Source organism: Seriola dumerili, unplaced genomic scaffold (assembly GCF_002260705.1).
Source record: "Seriola dumerili isolate Sdu_G_001 unplaced genomic scaffold, Sdu_1.0 BDQW01000219.1, whole genome shotgun sequence".
Taxonomy (NCBI): Eukaryota; Metazoa; Chordata; class Actinopteri; order Carangiformes; family Carangidae; genus Seriola; species Seriola dumerili.
The window spans coordinates 4862528-4877075 of NW_019174474.1; the positions used below are offsets into that span (position 1 = coordinate 4862528).

Consider the following 14548-nt stretch of genomic DNA (forward strand, 5'->3'; position numbering starts at 1 on the left):
GAAAAGACAACTATTGAAGGCTTGATGGTATGAAATGCAGGAGAGACATTAACATCGACTAAGTCAATATTTTGAACCATTTATTGAGAGGTTCTGATCAGAGTATAAATCACACTACCAAGTCTTATCTTAGGAAATAAAATGTATTTACAACAAAATTTTCACATACATTGGTTTCAAATAAAAACAGACAGTAAATGATATAAATAAGTTCTATGGAAAATAAAACTTGTCTTACAAAAAATATATGCAATTTCTGTATACATTTTCTCACATTGGTGCTAATAACATCTATACTGTACAGTTTTGGTACATACAGTATCATTTACAGCCCTGTGTGAGTCAAACAAAGTCCAGTCTGAAAACAACTACTTGCTCCGAATTTGGAGTGTTATAAATCAACAAACCCCATCGACTAAAGCAACATGGCAATGAGAGGATTTCAGCAGGAGCTCTGTGACTTGCTGACATGTTCCAAACAGTGAATGTTGGTCATTCCTACAGCAGGGAGTAAGGATGGTTGTTTTCAGATTGGCTAGTCCAGTACCTAAAATAGGTGCTTTAAGAGCGAAGCTAAGTAGTGCACAGGCACTGACACACGGGTCACATAACATTTTGTATAGAGCCTACATACAATCGCTAACAAACGTGAAGTGAGCTACTTAGCTTACATTCTTAGGCACTGTTAAAATACTTGGAGAGTGCATCCTCGTTTCATTATTTCACTCGAGTAATGCGGCTGTGTCTGCAAAGTAATGGAATGCACCCGCTCATCTATTACAAATTAGAAAGAACAGTTCATGTCTGAAGGAAGGATGCATTTTCAAATATTTCAACAAAGCCTTGGCGTAAGTTGTACAGTAAAAAAAGAAGACTAGACATCAAGACATTCATAGTAAGAAGTCCTTCTGTGTTTGGGGTGTGTGTGTTTTCAAGGGCTGTTTTAACGAGTGCTGCTGGGGCCGAGTGTCCTGTAGGGGTGTGGCAGGTTTTCCCTGCACTGAGTCCTTTACTTTTGGTCCTTTAGAGGGCACAACTGTCCGACTGTCAGATCCAGGCTTAGAGGAAGAACCTCGAGAGTCACTGTGTTGGTGGGTCTTAGGTCTACTGTCTGTGAAGGAAAGGGCGAGAGTTTGGTGAGCCTCCATCGGCTTAAAGAGGTCAAAGGTGATGAGTGTCCGTGGTGGCTTGTGTTCTGGTGGTGTAGGACCAGAAGAAGACTTCTTCCTTTCGTCCTTACTGCTGACGTCCTTATCCTTCTTCCCGTCTTTCTTAACCTGAATGTTCGAAGGTTTGGGGGTGCCCGTCTTCCCGTCCTCTCTCCCTGACTTTGCCTGCACTCCCTGCGTACTTGACGTGTTGCTCTCTTTCCCCTCCCTGTTGCCGCTCTTCTCCTTCTTCCCATGTGAAGACTTGTGTTTATGCGAGCAGGCATCTCGAGCCTCCTCTTTGTCTGGCCGCAAGTGAGATGCTGCCTGTGTGCCTCCCCTGTCTTTATCATGCTCCCTCTCTCTCTTGACATGGGGTTGTGTCTTTGAGTCCCACTCCTTGGCCCACTTCTCATCTCTCTGAGCAGGCAGGGAAGTTTGAGAGGCTGTACTGCCCTCTCTTGTCCGCTCCTCGTCCTCTTTTTTCCTTATCTGTGGCAAAGGCTGCATCGATGTACTACCCTCTCTTCCTCCCTCGCCCTTAACTTTCTCCTGCTCTCTCATCCTGTCCTTCTCTCTATCCTTTTCTTTCCCCCTTTCCTTTTTATCCCTCTCCTTCTCTTTACTCCTATCCTTGTCCTTCTTGTCCTTAGGCCTTTCTCTTTCATCTTTTTCTCTTTTTCCTTTGTCCTTATCCTTTTTGATTGGTGGTGGGTTATAAGTGGTTGTTATACTATCTTTAGTTTTCTCTTTTAGACCTTGACCTGGCAGAGTCGTCTTTTGCTGCCTCTCTTCCTCCACATCATTCTCCTTCCTAATGTGCTGTAGTGTCTTAAAGGATGCACTATCCACTTCACCCTCCTCATGGCCCTTCTGCAGTGTCTGGCATGTGTCTGCACCTCTATCTCCCGCTCCCTTACCTTCCTCTTTCTCATCTTCCTCGGCTTTGGGTTCCATTAGTGTATGGGCGAGTAGACCTTCGTCTCTCTCCTTCTTGACAAAAGGTACAGAATGTGCTGTTGACAACTCCTTCATGTCGACTCTGTTCTCTTGCGCTTCCTCCTTGAAAATCTGTGTCGGAGTTTGTGAGAGCGGCCCCTCCCCTCCCTCGTTGTCCTCTTCCTCCAGCTTCGTCACTGTATGTACAGCAGGGTGACACTCCTTCCTTTCTACCTCCTCGTCTTCCTGCTCCTCTTTGACATGAAGTGTGACTTCTGTATGTGTACACTTCTCTCCCTTCACGTCTTCCTCCTCCTCCTCCTCCTCCTCTTCCTTCTCTTCATGTTGGTGATACTGTTTGAGTCGGATGTGCCAAGCCAGACTGCAGACAGCAGACACAGTCTTGAACTGGTGGACAACTCCTCTGGGGATGAAGTAGATGTCATCGTGGTAGAGCTGGATACGGGCGTATCGGATCCCCTCCCTCCGTAGCTGGTTCAGCTTGGCATCATCGATCCACTGTACACACTGTGGGGGCAGTGACAGGAAAACATGAGATTCAGTAATTCCACAATCAAATGAGCAAATGTGGAAATATTTTAATTATTGCATGGTAGAAGAAAAGAACAACTAATGTACTTCACGGCCTAACAGTATTATACTGGAGAATTCCTCTCCTCCAAATACATTACCCAGAGAATATAGTATGTGGCATGTCAGAGAAAAGCTCTGGCTTTTCTTTTGCATTTAAAGCTGCATTACTTGTTTTATTGGCCACTTGGGGACTATGCAACAAGCTATAAGCACAACACTGACATATTAAAAATGACAAACATTAGTATAAAGTTGACTTTACAGATGCAGCAAACATGGAGCAACATTTGTAGTATTTCTGGTCACATGGCGACTGTAAGGCCAATATTTCGCTCCTGTCAGGGATATCTCTCTTTTTAGCTGCTAATTGCTGCACTATGATCACAATCTAACTTTGGGTTTATCTGTGCTTTTTAACTTAAAAACAGCTGCATCTGATCCACCTGAGACAGCGGGGGTTCATGGAGGTCCAGCTGTAGTCTCATGACCACATCTGGGAAATCTCCAGCGTGGAAACACACAACATCTTTGGTGATCCGGGCAGGAGCGTCACTGCTGTAATGGCATAAACAAAGTCCTGTTTCATTGGTCTGAGTTAAAATCTGAACACAACAAACAACCAGCAACACAAACTGTGTTTCTCAGACATTTGTTTTTATTGCTTTGTTATTGCTTTACCAGTGTGTTCTGGGTAACACAGAAGTCAGGTTATATTTTATGCAAAAGTGTGTGAGTGAGTGAAAAAGACCCCACTGTGTACTCACTCTTCTCCGCAGCGTACAGCCTTCAGCACCCCTACAGCAGCAGTAGTCTGTCTCTCGAACCCCTGACCAATATGATCAGCATGGGCTCTTGTCCGGTCCTCAAACAGCATCTCCCGGGGCTCACTGGCTCTGGGTAGATACTGCAGGTTCTTTATCTCATTGGTGGACCTAAAATATATTTATTTACAACAGTCAGTACAAGTTCAAGGCATGATAAAGTACATGTACATAGCATGTGCAGGTAAGAGATAAAATGTTTACTAAAGATGTGGTTTTGCTATGTCAGCTCTACTTGAAACTAATTGAAGAAGCTGGTGAGACGAGAACACCTGTGCACTGGTACACATTTACAGACTAAATATCTACACACACCTTTTCCTTTTGAAGGGTGACTTTGGCATGTCCGCCAAAGGGATCATCTGTTCTCCAGGTCTGACCCACATGATGGGGCCGTCGTCACTCTCAGTGGGGCTCTGCAGCCGCAGACTGGAAAACGTTCCCCAGGGAAGAGTCCGCTGCAAAAACACAGGGTGAGAAACTTCAAGTTACATAATGACTCACAGCCATACACAGGGAAAAGTAAGGCAGATGTTCACACATCCTCCGGCTGTAGGGGTGAATACTTACACAAACATGATAAAAACACTAACCTCCAGGAAAGGAGATTCCTGTAACATGCTGATGAACTCTGGGAAATAGTCTCCGACCTCTTCATCTACAGCCCCGACCAGACTGACCTGCCGCATGGCCCCAGCACGGTATGTTCCCTGGGAATATGTCCGCTTCACCTGCAGCAGGGGACCGCAGAGGAAACACATTAGACTCTCATCCAACAGGTATCAATAAATCTAACTATAATAAATCTACAACAAAAACAACATGTAGTCTACTGCCACTCAAAACTCTTACATAACACATAACATTAGTGTGCACCAACCTTAAATAAAGCACTCATTAAGAGTACCATCAGCATTAACAGAGCCTTAAATACTAAGATTTAGGTCGTAAGTAGAGTAGTAGTCATCATGGGAGGCAAATCTCAACACAGCAGTCAACAACACCAGCTACCGTCACTCTGAGGAATGAAAGACTGTCTTGCAGAGAAATTAGTGAAAAACCAACTGAAATTTTCAGTTATTGTGGATTATACTGTCAAATCTAGAAAACAATCATCAAGGGTTCAGCTGAGTGAATGTGTCCACTTCAACATTGTGAAGGGGATTCTCTGGGGACCTCTATGATCATTTTGAACATTTAGTTAACTGTGCCAAGAGGGTTACATTTTCACCCGTCTGTTTGTTGGTTTGTTTGTTTATCAGCAGGACTACACAAGAAGTGCTGCACTGATTTGCACCAAACTTGGGGGATGTATGGGACAAGGGCCAGAGAAGAACCCGTTAAATTTAGGTGCCAATCTGGTCAAATAGGCTGATCCATGAATTTTTTTAATCACTTTCCTTACTTTCCTCACACTCCGGAAATAATATACAGATCTAACATATTTATGGCGTTGACATCTATGAGTTTGTACAATGTGGTATAGATCCAGATAATAATCCGATCTGGTGGCCTTGGCGGACGTCTGCACATTATGTGTTATATTGTAATAATGTAATGTACTGTTCTGAAGATGTACCTTTATTGTGTGTAAGTGAAGGCAATGACTTGAGCTTGTGTCCACCACTTGTACCTCTAATTACGTGGTATTAAGATATAACTCATAAGAATAAATTGGAAAATTTTTAAAATTGATTAAGTAGTAAAAAAAACATGACGTATATATACAATATTAATATACACTCAATGATCACGTCGTTAGGTACACCTCTACAATCTAATGCAACACAATACGACAGCCCTGCTATAACATCTACCTTTACAAAGTTTATAATGTTCTGTTTTTGGTCAGAAATGTGTTAATTTAATTTTATTGTACACTGTATATGTGCAATATACATATTAAAAACAGAAAGCTGAGGTCATCTTACAAGACTCTCAGCATATTGACTTTAATCTGTTTCCTTCTTGACGGAGGTTTTACCTTCCTTGAGGTGGCACTGAAAGAAATACGAGTTCCTTTTCTTCATAATTTACGGGCTTTTAAAACAAAATGTAATTTGGTTCATAAGTTGCATGTGACATGGTGTCCACCGATCTCTGGCTTTTTCTTCTTCTTGAGGCCTTTTCTAGATTAGTGATGACGACAACAGTGGCACTGACTGTGTACTTGTATGCATTTTTTGTTCTCATTACCTCTGCCAAGGAGGTTATGATTTTCACCTGTGTCTGTTTGTTTGTCGGCAGGATTACGTTAAAAGTACTGAAACCAATTTATACCAAACTTGGCGGGGGCATGGGGAATGGACCACGGAAGAAACCATTACATTTTCGTGCCAGTCCAATTTCTCAGGATTGTTTGGCCTTGGCGGAGAAATGCACTCTACTGAGTGCCATCCTAGTTTATTGCTGTAGTTTTCTGTATTTGATATTATTCAATAAGCCAAATTGCGAACATTACAACTTTACTCTACTGTGTATACATACACAGCAAAATAGTGACATGTCTTACATGTAAAATGACAGGAGGTACAATTGACGATGCCACCCATGAGTGCACGGTATGAGCTGCGTTATAATTTTCAAACCATGACCAAAAACAAACTGCACCAAATGGTGCATCCATGTTACAGTATTACTATGTTACTACAAACAAAACTCTACAGGCAAATCAGTGTTACTATGTAACAAAAGTTATGAATTACCAGCAAAACAGTACAGAGTATGAATATGAAAAACTGTATGATCTGTATTAAGAGCTGCATCACACTGCAAGTAGGAGATGTGATAACGACAGTGGGAACAAGAGTTTGTGTTTGTCTTTTGACTCCAGATACCGACTCAATTGATATTGCCCTGTAAGTGTTTACTTGACTACTGCCAAGGTGTTAACTGTGAAAAAAGGCAGTTGTTCATAATAATGTCTGAAGAGCCTTACTGAGGCAGAGTAATTTCCAAACCACTTCTTTCAAGACTCCCAAGTCTAAATGTCACCATAGGTCAAATAATCCCAAGAAGCCTACAAGAAAAGTCTTTTAACAGATGAAGAAAAGTTTGCACTTTGAAACCAATTCATATTTCATCCACTCTGGAATGGGTGACGTTCAAAGGATTGACTAGACACCTCTTCATTGTCTCTGCAGACCTCCAGCCCACTGAATGCCTTTGACGTTTGAACATTAGAGAAACAGTGAAAACATTTGCCCTGGATAACAACCATCTATAAATTTTGTTGCTGTCAGGTCAAGTGTATTTGACTTTATTTACCATACAAAAACTTTAATAAAAATTGTTTAAAAAGAAAAACAGCAAAGTCAAAACATGCTGCTGCATCACAAGACACTGTCTGAGAAGCTCTAAAATGGTGATTCTCAAAGTGAGAACTGAAGACCCCCGGGGTCTGGGACACACATCCCGGAGGAACAAAACACTGAGATAAAACTATGCTGTGTTATTAAAAAGCGCATATTTCAGGCTACTGAACCAAGCTGGGCAATAAAATACATGTAATAATGTAGCTATTACTCCCACGTGTAAGCTTAGTGCCGGTAGAAACTCTGTGATTCTGACACATCATGTCAGTGTAACAGCGAACGCAGTCATGATTCTATCACTCACTTAACTCGAGGAGCACTCGCCACTGTGGCTTCATAATTTCAAATTGAACATAATTAGATTTTTAGTAAACGTTAACATCCTTATTTTAAATTTGAAAAATATAATTTAACAAACAGCTGTCTCAGGTGAATAAGACTTCTTATTCATGTCTAGCAAGGTGCAGCAACTGTAAGGATGCAGCCGTTTACGGCAGTTATAAATAGATGCTCAGTAATTATTGATAAATAATTTAAAAAGCAAGGTCCTGGTACTTCTACAGATATTTGTGCCTCATTATGAGAGTTGATGTTAATATATTTCTAACACATGCACAGGTGGGAAACACTAACTCTGAATGTAAAACTGGAGGTTTCTGTTGAAACTAAACTATTTTATGAAAGGTTATTTCTACAAACAATCGAAGATAAATGCTTTATAAAAACACTATTTATCTCAGACTGAGCAGTCTTCACTTGTATTCATAATATAATTTTATGATCTGTAAATGGCAAAATCCTTTTTATATCTTGTCAAATTAGAAAATAAAAGAGGGTCAAAGACATTTTCTTATCTATTCAGTATGAAAGGAAAGTAATAAAAAAGAAAAACAAATCAGAAACGATAACAAAAAAAAATCCTGAAAAAAAATCAAGTGGAAGCAACTGTCTGTGAATGCAGACCCAGTTGCTGTCACTTCTACAAAGCATACAATAACATTTTTGAACTCATATATAATTAAACTTTCTACAGGACAACCTTCAGAGGCTGACATGAAAGCACAACTCCAACTGAAAGTGTCATAGTCACTATCAAGCCACTCGAGCTTTTCTAGAAACCAATCATATGTGACAACAGATGACGTGACACACACCATTGGGGCTTACAGCTCCACAAGAGAACCTGGATGCTGAAACACTTTGAACACAGGAGTAAAGATGGTCCATTGCAGCGTGAACAGATCTACCCATAAACAGTCTGGATAAAGACTGATGTACCTTAAAACTTTAAGAAACTGTTGATGTGCAGTTTCAGCTTGTGACAGTTGAATCTGTGCTGCTCACACCTCCTGACAACAAACTGAAACTACACAAAAACAAAGTGGATAGTTCAGCACGCTCTAGCACACAAAGCCTTCATACAATACAAAACCGTAATCTCACCTGAGAGTGGAAGTTGACCATGGTTGTGGTCTCTATGTCCTTCTTCCCAAGCACCTCCATCTTCACTGGTGCGTTGGGGAACTTGTAGGAGAAGTAGTCCAGGAAGTCTGGGAGGTAGGACGCTGCTCCATGGATGATACCCATCACAAAACAGGCAGCCTGGGCCTCGTCCTCACTGAATGAGAGGGTCACAAACTCCTGGGCGAAGCGCTGTATCTCAGCCGGAGACAGAGAGGAGAGCTGCTCACTGTAGGCGTGCACCACAGACGCTCCTCCGTTGGCCTGCTGCTCGATGTGGATCAGATGACCAAACTCTAGACCGGGCAAGCCTGGCGCTGGAGTGCAGTGGAGCAGGGAGTTGTAGCCCAGCCTGTCCCTGACCATGGAGGAGATAGAGGTGGAGGTAGCAGCAGTGACAGGAGGATCCTGATGGTGTTGTTGTGGAGCAGTGGTGGTGTGGAGTAGACCGCTGCCATCGATGCTGTTGTTCCCATTAATTCGACTGAGGAATTCAGGCAGACCCAGAGACACTCCTGAACACACCGTCTGGCATGAGCGATGATACATTTTGGGTGGGCTGTACCTCTCCTTCACCCGCTCCCCATCTTTGTGCTTCTTTTTCTTCTTCTTCTTGAGTTTCTTCAGCAGGAGGTCTTCCTCTGAACCAGCTTTGGGTTTCTCCTTAGACTCTGTGAGAGAGGATAAGATTTTTTTTTTTTTTTACAGATCAGGTACTATGTTGTGCATCATTAAAAACCTATAACTTGTAGCTGACATGGAGATTTCAAATAACAATTTAATATAGTTGGGGTTACACCTGAACTTCAACTTTGCGTAAAATTAAGGACATTTGGCTATGTTTTAATGTACCTGTAAATTAATGCGTGTTTAATATTTCTACTTTGCACAAACTTTAAATTCTCTCTCTAAAAAACATCACATTTCCTTCACACATTCTGACATACTGTTTAATATTAGGTATTTAATCAAACTGGATGCATCTGCTCTGATTTGACATGTTTTCTACTAATACAAGAGCAAAGTTGGATCTCTAAGTCACACCTCTAAAACTGTATGTGGGTAAAACATTTTAAAGAAGCTAATGTAATTCAAAGTTATCCCAGAATAATGAAAAATCACTTTTCACCCCAGCTGATCAATGTTATGTCTGATTCCTACCTTTCTGTGAAGAAATCACTTCTCCGTTTTCTCTTGCAATGTCATGTACAGGTGGCAATTTATGATTCTTCCACTCTTTATTCTTCTTCTTCTCTCTGTCTTTCTCCTTCACACGATGATCTGAGAGTAGAGGAGAAAAAAGAGACAGGGTAAAGTGAAATGCTGTTATATTCAAGTCGAGAGACATTACTGATGAACAAACATTTCCACGTGTATAAATCCCCATCTGGGCCTAATAAATACTGGGGCCTGCGGTAGAGCAAATTATGTAATAATTCAATAAATCATTTTATTACAGTATAAGGAGTAGTAGGCTTTTTAATTAGATGGTAACCTGGTTGAACACAGTCATGGGGTGAGCGGGCTGGCTGTGCTGTCCTACCTTTCTGTAGCATTTTCACGTCGCCGTTCTCGGTCTTTGTATGGCAGCTAGCTGGGCTCACTCTCTCCACACCCGCGGCGGAGCTCCGCTGCGCTTCACCGCCTTTCTCCTTCTCCTTGTGCCGTTTCTCTTTCGCCTTCTTCACTTTGAGAGGCGATGCGAGGAAGTTGCTGATTTTGAAGATTTTCCGAGCGGGAGTCGCTGGCCCCGCGGCGGCGGCGGAGTGGCTCGCCTTGGCCGGGCCGAAACTCCATTTCGCTGGGCTCCCACAACTCTGCTTCCCGTTGTGTTTTTCCCCTGCGCACACCTCTCCGTTCAGTTTCCTGTGCTTCAGGCCCTTCTCCTCCACCCGGACCTTCTTGGGGGGCGGTGGGTAAATGTCGCTGGAAGACTGCGGTCGGCTCTCCGGCGGCCGCTTGGCTATCAGGGGTTTGGGGGAATTTGTTTTGCTGTTTGCTGCGAAATGCATGGAGTCCACGGACTCGGCCATCTTGGAAGTTTCTATTTTTTACGGTCGGACGTAAGTGGTGCGTGAGAGCCAGGCCGGGGGCGGGGCTTGGCGAACTGCGTCAGACGCATGGAGGACGGAGAGCGACGGACAGGGGTGTTATTTACAGCCTGCAGGACGAAGAGCTGTACTGTATTATACCTTTTGCAGACACTACCTGCAACATTTCCGTGAATATAAGAGAGGTGGCCTGCTACTCACAGAGGAGGCATTTATGATCCCCGTTTCTTTGTGAGTTTTGGCTTTGCTGGACAGTTTCAGTCCTCAAACGTGACGGAAAATGGTGGAAATGTTACTTTAATCGCTTGATTATTTTGACCAAACAATGTAATCACAGACGTCGAGTTATTAATATTAGTCCTCTAGTCGAGTCGAGAAAGCTAAGTCCAGTAGCGAAAATGAATTGTTCCGATTGTGATAATGATGTGATGGCTGCACTGTTACAACTGTCATAAACAACAAAATACGCTGTTAATTGAAAATTACATCGAAGAAAACATAGCTGATACATGTACTACTACACCTAATTTGCATTTTGTGTTTTTATCAAAAATAGCTGGTCTATTGCAAAAGTTTTTGAATTTTTTTTTTTTTTTAATCTTGTCATAGACTATTTTAAAATGGCTGAAAATGGGAAAAACTCTTATATACAGGGTTGTAAATAATTAACCAACCAATAACCAATTACATAACCACCAATTTTATAAGAACATACCATTTTATTTATCCAAAAGATCTGCAGACCTTTTGTGACAATATATTGTCTCGTTTCCATTTCTTACCATTACACAGTGTTTATCAAAGTTTTCTTATGGATTCATCAGTTGCAGAAATATAGTCTCTGTTTATTCTGCGATATTTCTTAACATGTCTCTAGGTGGCAGTATAGTGATGGAAATATATTGACAAGCATTTTTTCCTCCGTGAAAATCATCACGTTCGCTGATCCTGGCATCTGTGTCACTAAAGCTCCTGCTCACACAAATGTTGGGAGGTGTTGGTTGAAATTGTATTTGCTCTTCTATTACACAACAAGACAAATTTTTATTACATCCAAGATCTAAGTACTATTATTCATTAAATGTCAACATTATGTGATTAAATTTTCAATAGGATGCCCTAATGCTGTCTTTCATGAAATACTAACACTGGATGAAAGCTATCTATTTGTTATGACAGAAAACAGAAACAAATCCTGCAAAAATGTGGAAAATTACATTTCTCCTTGTCAAATGGTCCTCTCTCTCTCTCTCCACATCCATTTATATGTTGCTCTCATCTGAATCTGCGGCCACTAAAGTAGAAGTTTTAATCTGCCAGAGAGATTGGAAAGGTAGTGTACACAGTGTTCATGAGTGCTGACATTGGCTTACTCTAAAATGAGCTTTGTTTATTTCTTTTGACCCAAATTGTTCATTGGGTGAATGTTAAAGTGAGCTCTGACACTTAAACAGTTGCTATAGAGAAGAAGACACAGTTAGTAGGATAATAAAGTAAAGGTTATTTTTGGTTCCCGTAAAACGAGGCAGTGCACAGAGAGTAATCCTGCAGCTTCAGCAGAGGTGGATAGTACATTTACAATTCAAATACAAATTTAAAGCACTAGTACTTTACTTGTGTTTTTTTCCATTATATGCCACTTCATACTTTTACTCCACAACAGTTCAGGGAGAAATATTGTAGTTTTTACTCCATCACATTTAACAACTTTAGCTAGATTGCAGATAAAAGATGTATTTACCTCCCCAACATATGATAAAATATAAAACAGCGTATGAAATCATAATAACTGGCTCCATCTTAACCACCTACAACACCACGTACAAATAACTGTTTCAGTAATACATTTCTGCACAGAGTACTTTTACTTGTGATACTTTAAGTAGATTTTGGTAATAATACTTAGCCTATGAGTTTCGCATTTTCAATGCAGGACTTTTACTTGTAATGTACTTTTTCCAGTGTGGCAGTGTGGCAAGTAAAACTTTTAGTATTCTGGAAAATACAACAAGTTGTCATTCTAATTAATTATCGGCATAAAGTCTCCTCTAAATATTATTGTAGAATTGGTACAAACAAAAGGAAAGGTCAACAAACTGGAGTTTTTGCAAAACACTCAGTCAAACCTTTCTGTCCATCCCCATCTAGTCCGCACTGTGTACTATGAATGGTTTCTATTAACCACAGCTGGGAAATATACAAAATACAGTGCAAATCCATTTAGAAACAGATATAGTACGGTGATATGATGGAAAACAAAACAGCTTCAATTTAACGCCTTTATAGAAAGTTAACTATTAAAAAAAACTTTAAAAATGTAAAATAACCTCTTCTGTCACTGAAAAATACCTGTTTATTTCTCATGCATACCAGGGTCTCAAAAATGTCCCCTTTCACCTCAGAGCTCAGTCCCGTTGGGCAGAAGGTGACAGCAGCAGATAACCTGTTCCCATGTTTTGCCTGCTTTTCATATCCTTCATCAGGACAAGGATTCTTAAATACAAATTTCAAACAAGGTCTTAATGAAGTCCAGGCTTTTGGAATAGAAACAAATTGACCTGACGTTATCTGGTGTTGGCTAGCTGTAGGAAATCCAGCCCAGATGTGAGGGACACTTGATTGTTTCATTTTTTAAGACTCGCTATCAGTCAACTGACCGATGAAAAACATTCTCACACATGGCAAAGGAATGAATCAGTTACTGAAGCATTAATGTGAATATGGATGTGTGTGTGTGAGTGTGTCTGTGCGTGTTTGATAAGTAGGACACAGTGATACTTTAATTTTAAATGGATACACATTGATCCACAGGATTAAGGCAGGTGTTGTATCACGTAACTGTTTTGCTAAATGAACATGTTTATTTGTTCTCAGCATTCAAACAGTGAGTAATATTTTCAAGGTAGGTTCATACCTTCAGGCAGGCAGACTGAGTGGGGTGTTACAAGAGGCTGGTGCTGCACCATGACAGTTGTTGGGTTCACTCAAGTTCAGTTGGAAATGGGACACTTATGTACATAAAAGACTTGACCGACGACAATGGCTCCTCTGCCCAAAGTGGATGGAGATGAAGTGGTCTGCCAGGAAGCCCAGGCAGCAAAGCTAGACTGATGGTCAGATGTTTGTTTTAGTCTGTATGGAAAAAACCACAATGTTTACAAAATCCAGGACAGAGAGTGGGCCAAGCCAGCTCACTAGGGGAATTCAAAACACTGTATCCCAAGAGGGCACCTTGAGGAGAAAAAACCCTGCTGTCCATAAATGGGTAAAGCCAGGAGTGAGGGTATTATTGGGAATAATAGAGCTCCTGGCTGTACTCTGCAGCTGTGGAGGACCGAAAGGATTCATTTAGATTGACTATCAAATGAATCAACCCTATTAACCTTGATCAAACGTTTTCTAACTTCTAATCATTTTCATTCTTCATGAAACCTGTGCATCAGGTTAGCTTGCGGCGGTAAAGCAGCGACTGTCTGAGATTTATGCTTGGCTGTGTTGTAAAAGATGTGGCTCTATAATAATAAATCAATACAGCCTAGTGCTCAGACAGAAGTCTCTTGAGAGTGTAAACATTTCTCTCACACTATTTCCCAGTGTAAGTGTTGAAGTACTGAAGAGACAGTGAAAGGTGAAAGGATTCTTATTCCTGGCTTTTATCCTGCCAACAGTCATCAAATGTCAAATGAGCTCATAGCTGCATTCATAAAGAGGAAGGAGGAAGGGTTCAACTTGAAATGTAAAGTCATATAGAGGAGAGTTGGATAGATAGCTACTACATACTGTATGTATGCACAGGCTACAAGGCCTAAATAGGTCTAGTAGCCTTTATAGTTTAGTTGAAGCATAATAAAGCTTATTTTCTGAAGTGAAAAATTGAACTGAACTCAATTTCAAACTTCATCATTTCAAAAATGCTCTTACAAGATGTTATTAAGCCTTTTTTCCTCCACCTGAACTCATTTTTCATCTCTAATGTGATGATTCCCACAGTGTTCTCACTAAACAAATGGTTTCCTTTGTCATTATTAAAGGACAGCTGAGAAATCTCTCCAGCTTCGTGCAGTCAGAGCAAACATCCAGTGAAAGAGACAAAAATACACAGGGGTCCAGTTTCATCACAGTCTAAAAATAAGACAATTTAAGTGGTCTAACAAGCATCAAAAATGGACAATTTTCAGAAACATCAAACACAGGCATTGCATGCTATCACTCATATCTCA

At 41.0% G+C, this 14548-nt stretch overlaps 1 protein-coding gene across 1 annotated transcript; it reads right to left on the reverse strand.

Moving 5' to 3' along the window:
* Positions 1-890: 890 nt before the first annotated feature.
* LOC111228641 (round spermatid basic protein 1-like) lies at positions 891-11436 on the reverse strand. Its single transcript, XM_022754635.1, has 8 exons — positions 9821-11436; positions 9439-9558; positions 8260-8948; positions 4096-4233; positions 3818-3960; positions 3446-3613; positions 3125-3236; positions 891-2615 (listed from the first exon to the last, which is right to left on the reverse strand). Exons 1-8 carry the CDS (start codon positions 10308-10310, stop codon positions 891-893), a joined length of 3585 nt encoding a protein of 1194 aa, XP_022610356.1. The 5' UTR covers positions 10311-11436.
* Positions 11437-14548: the final 3112 nt, after the last annotated feature.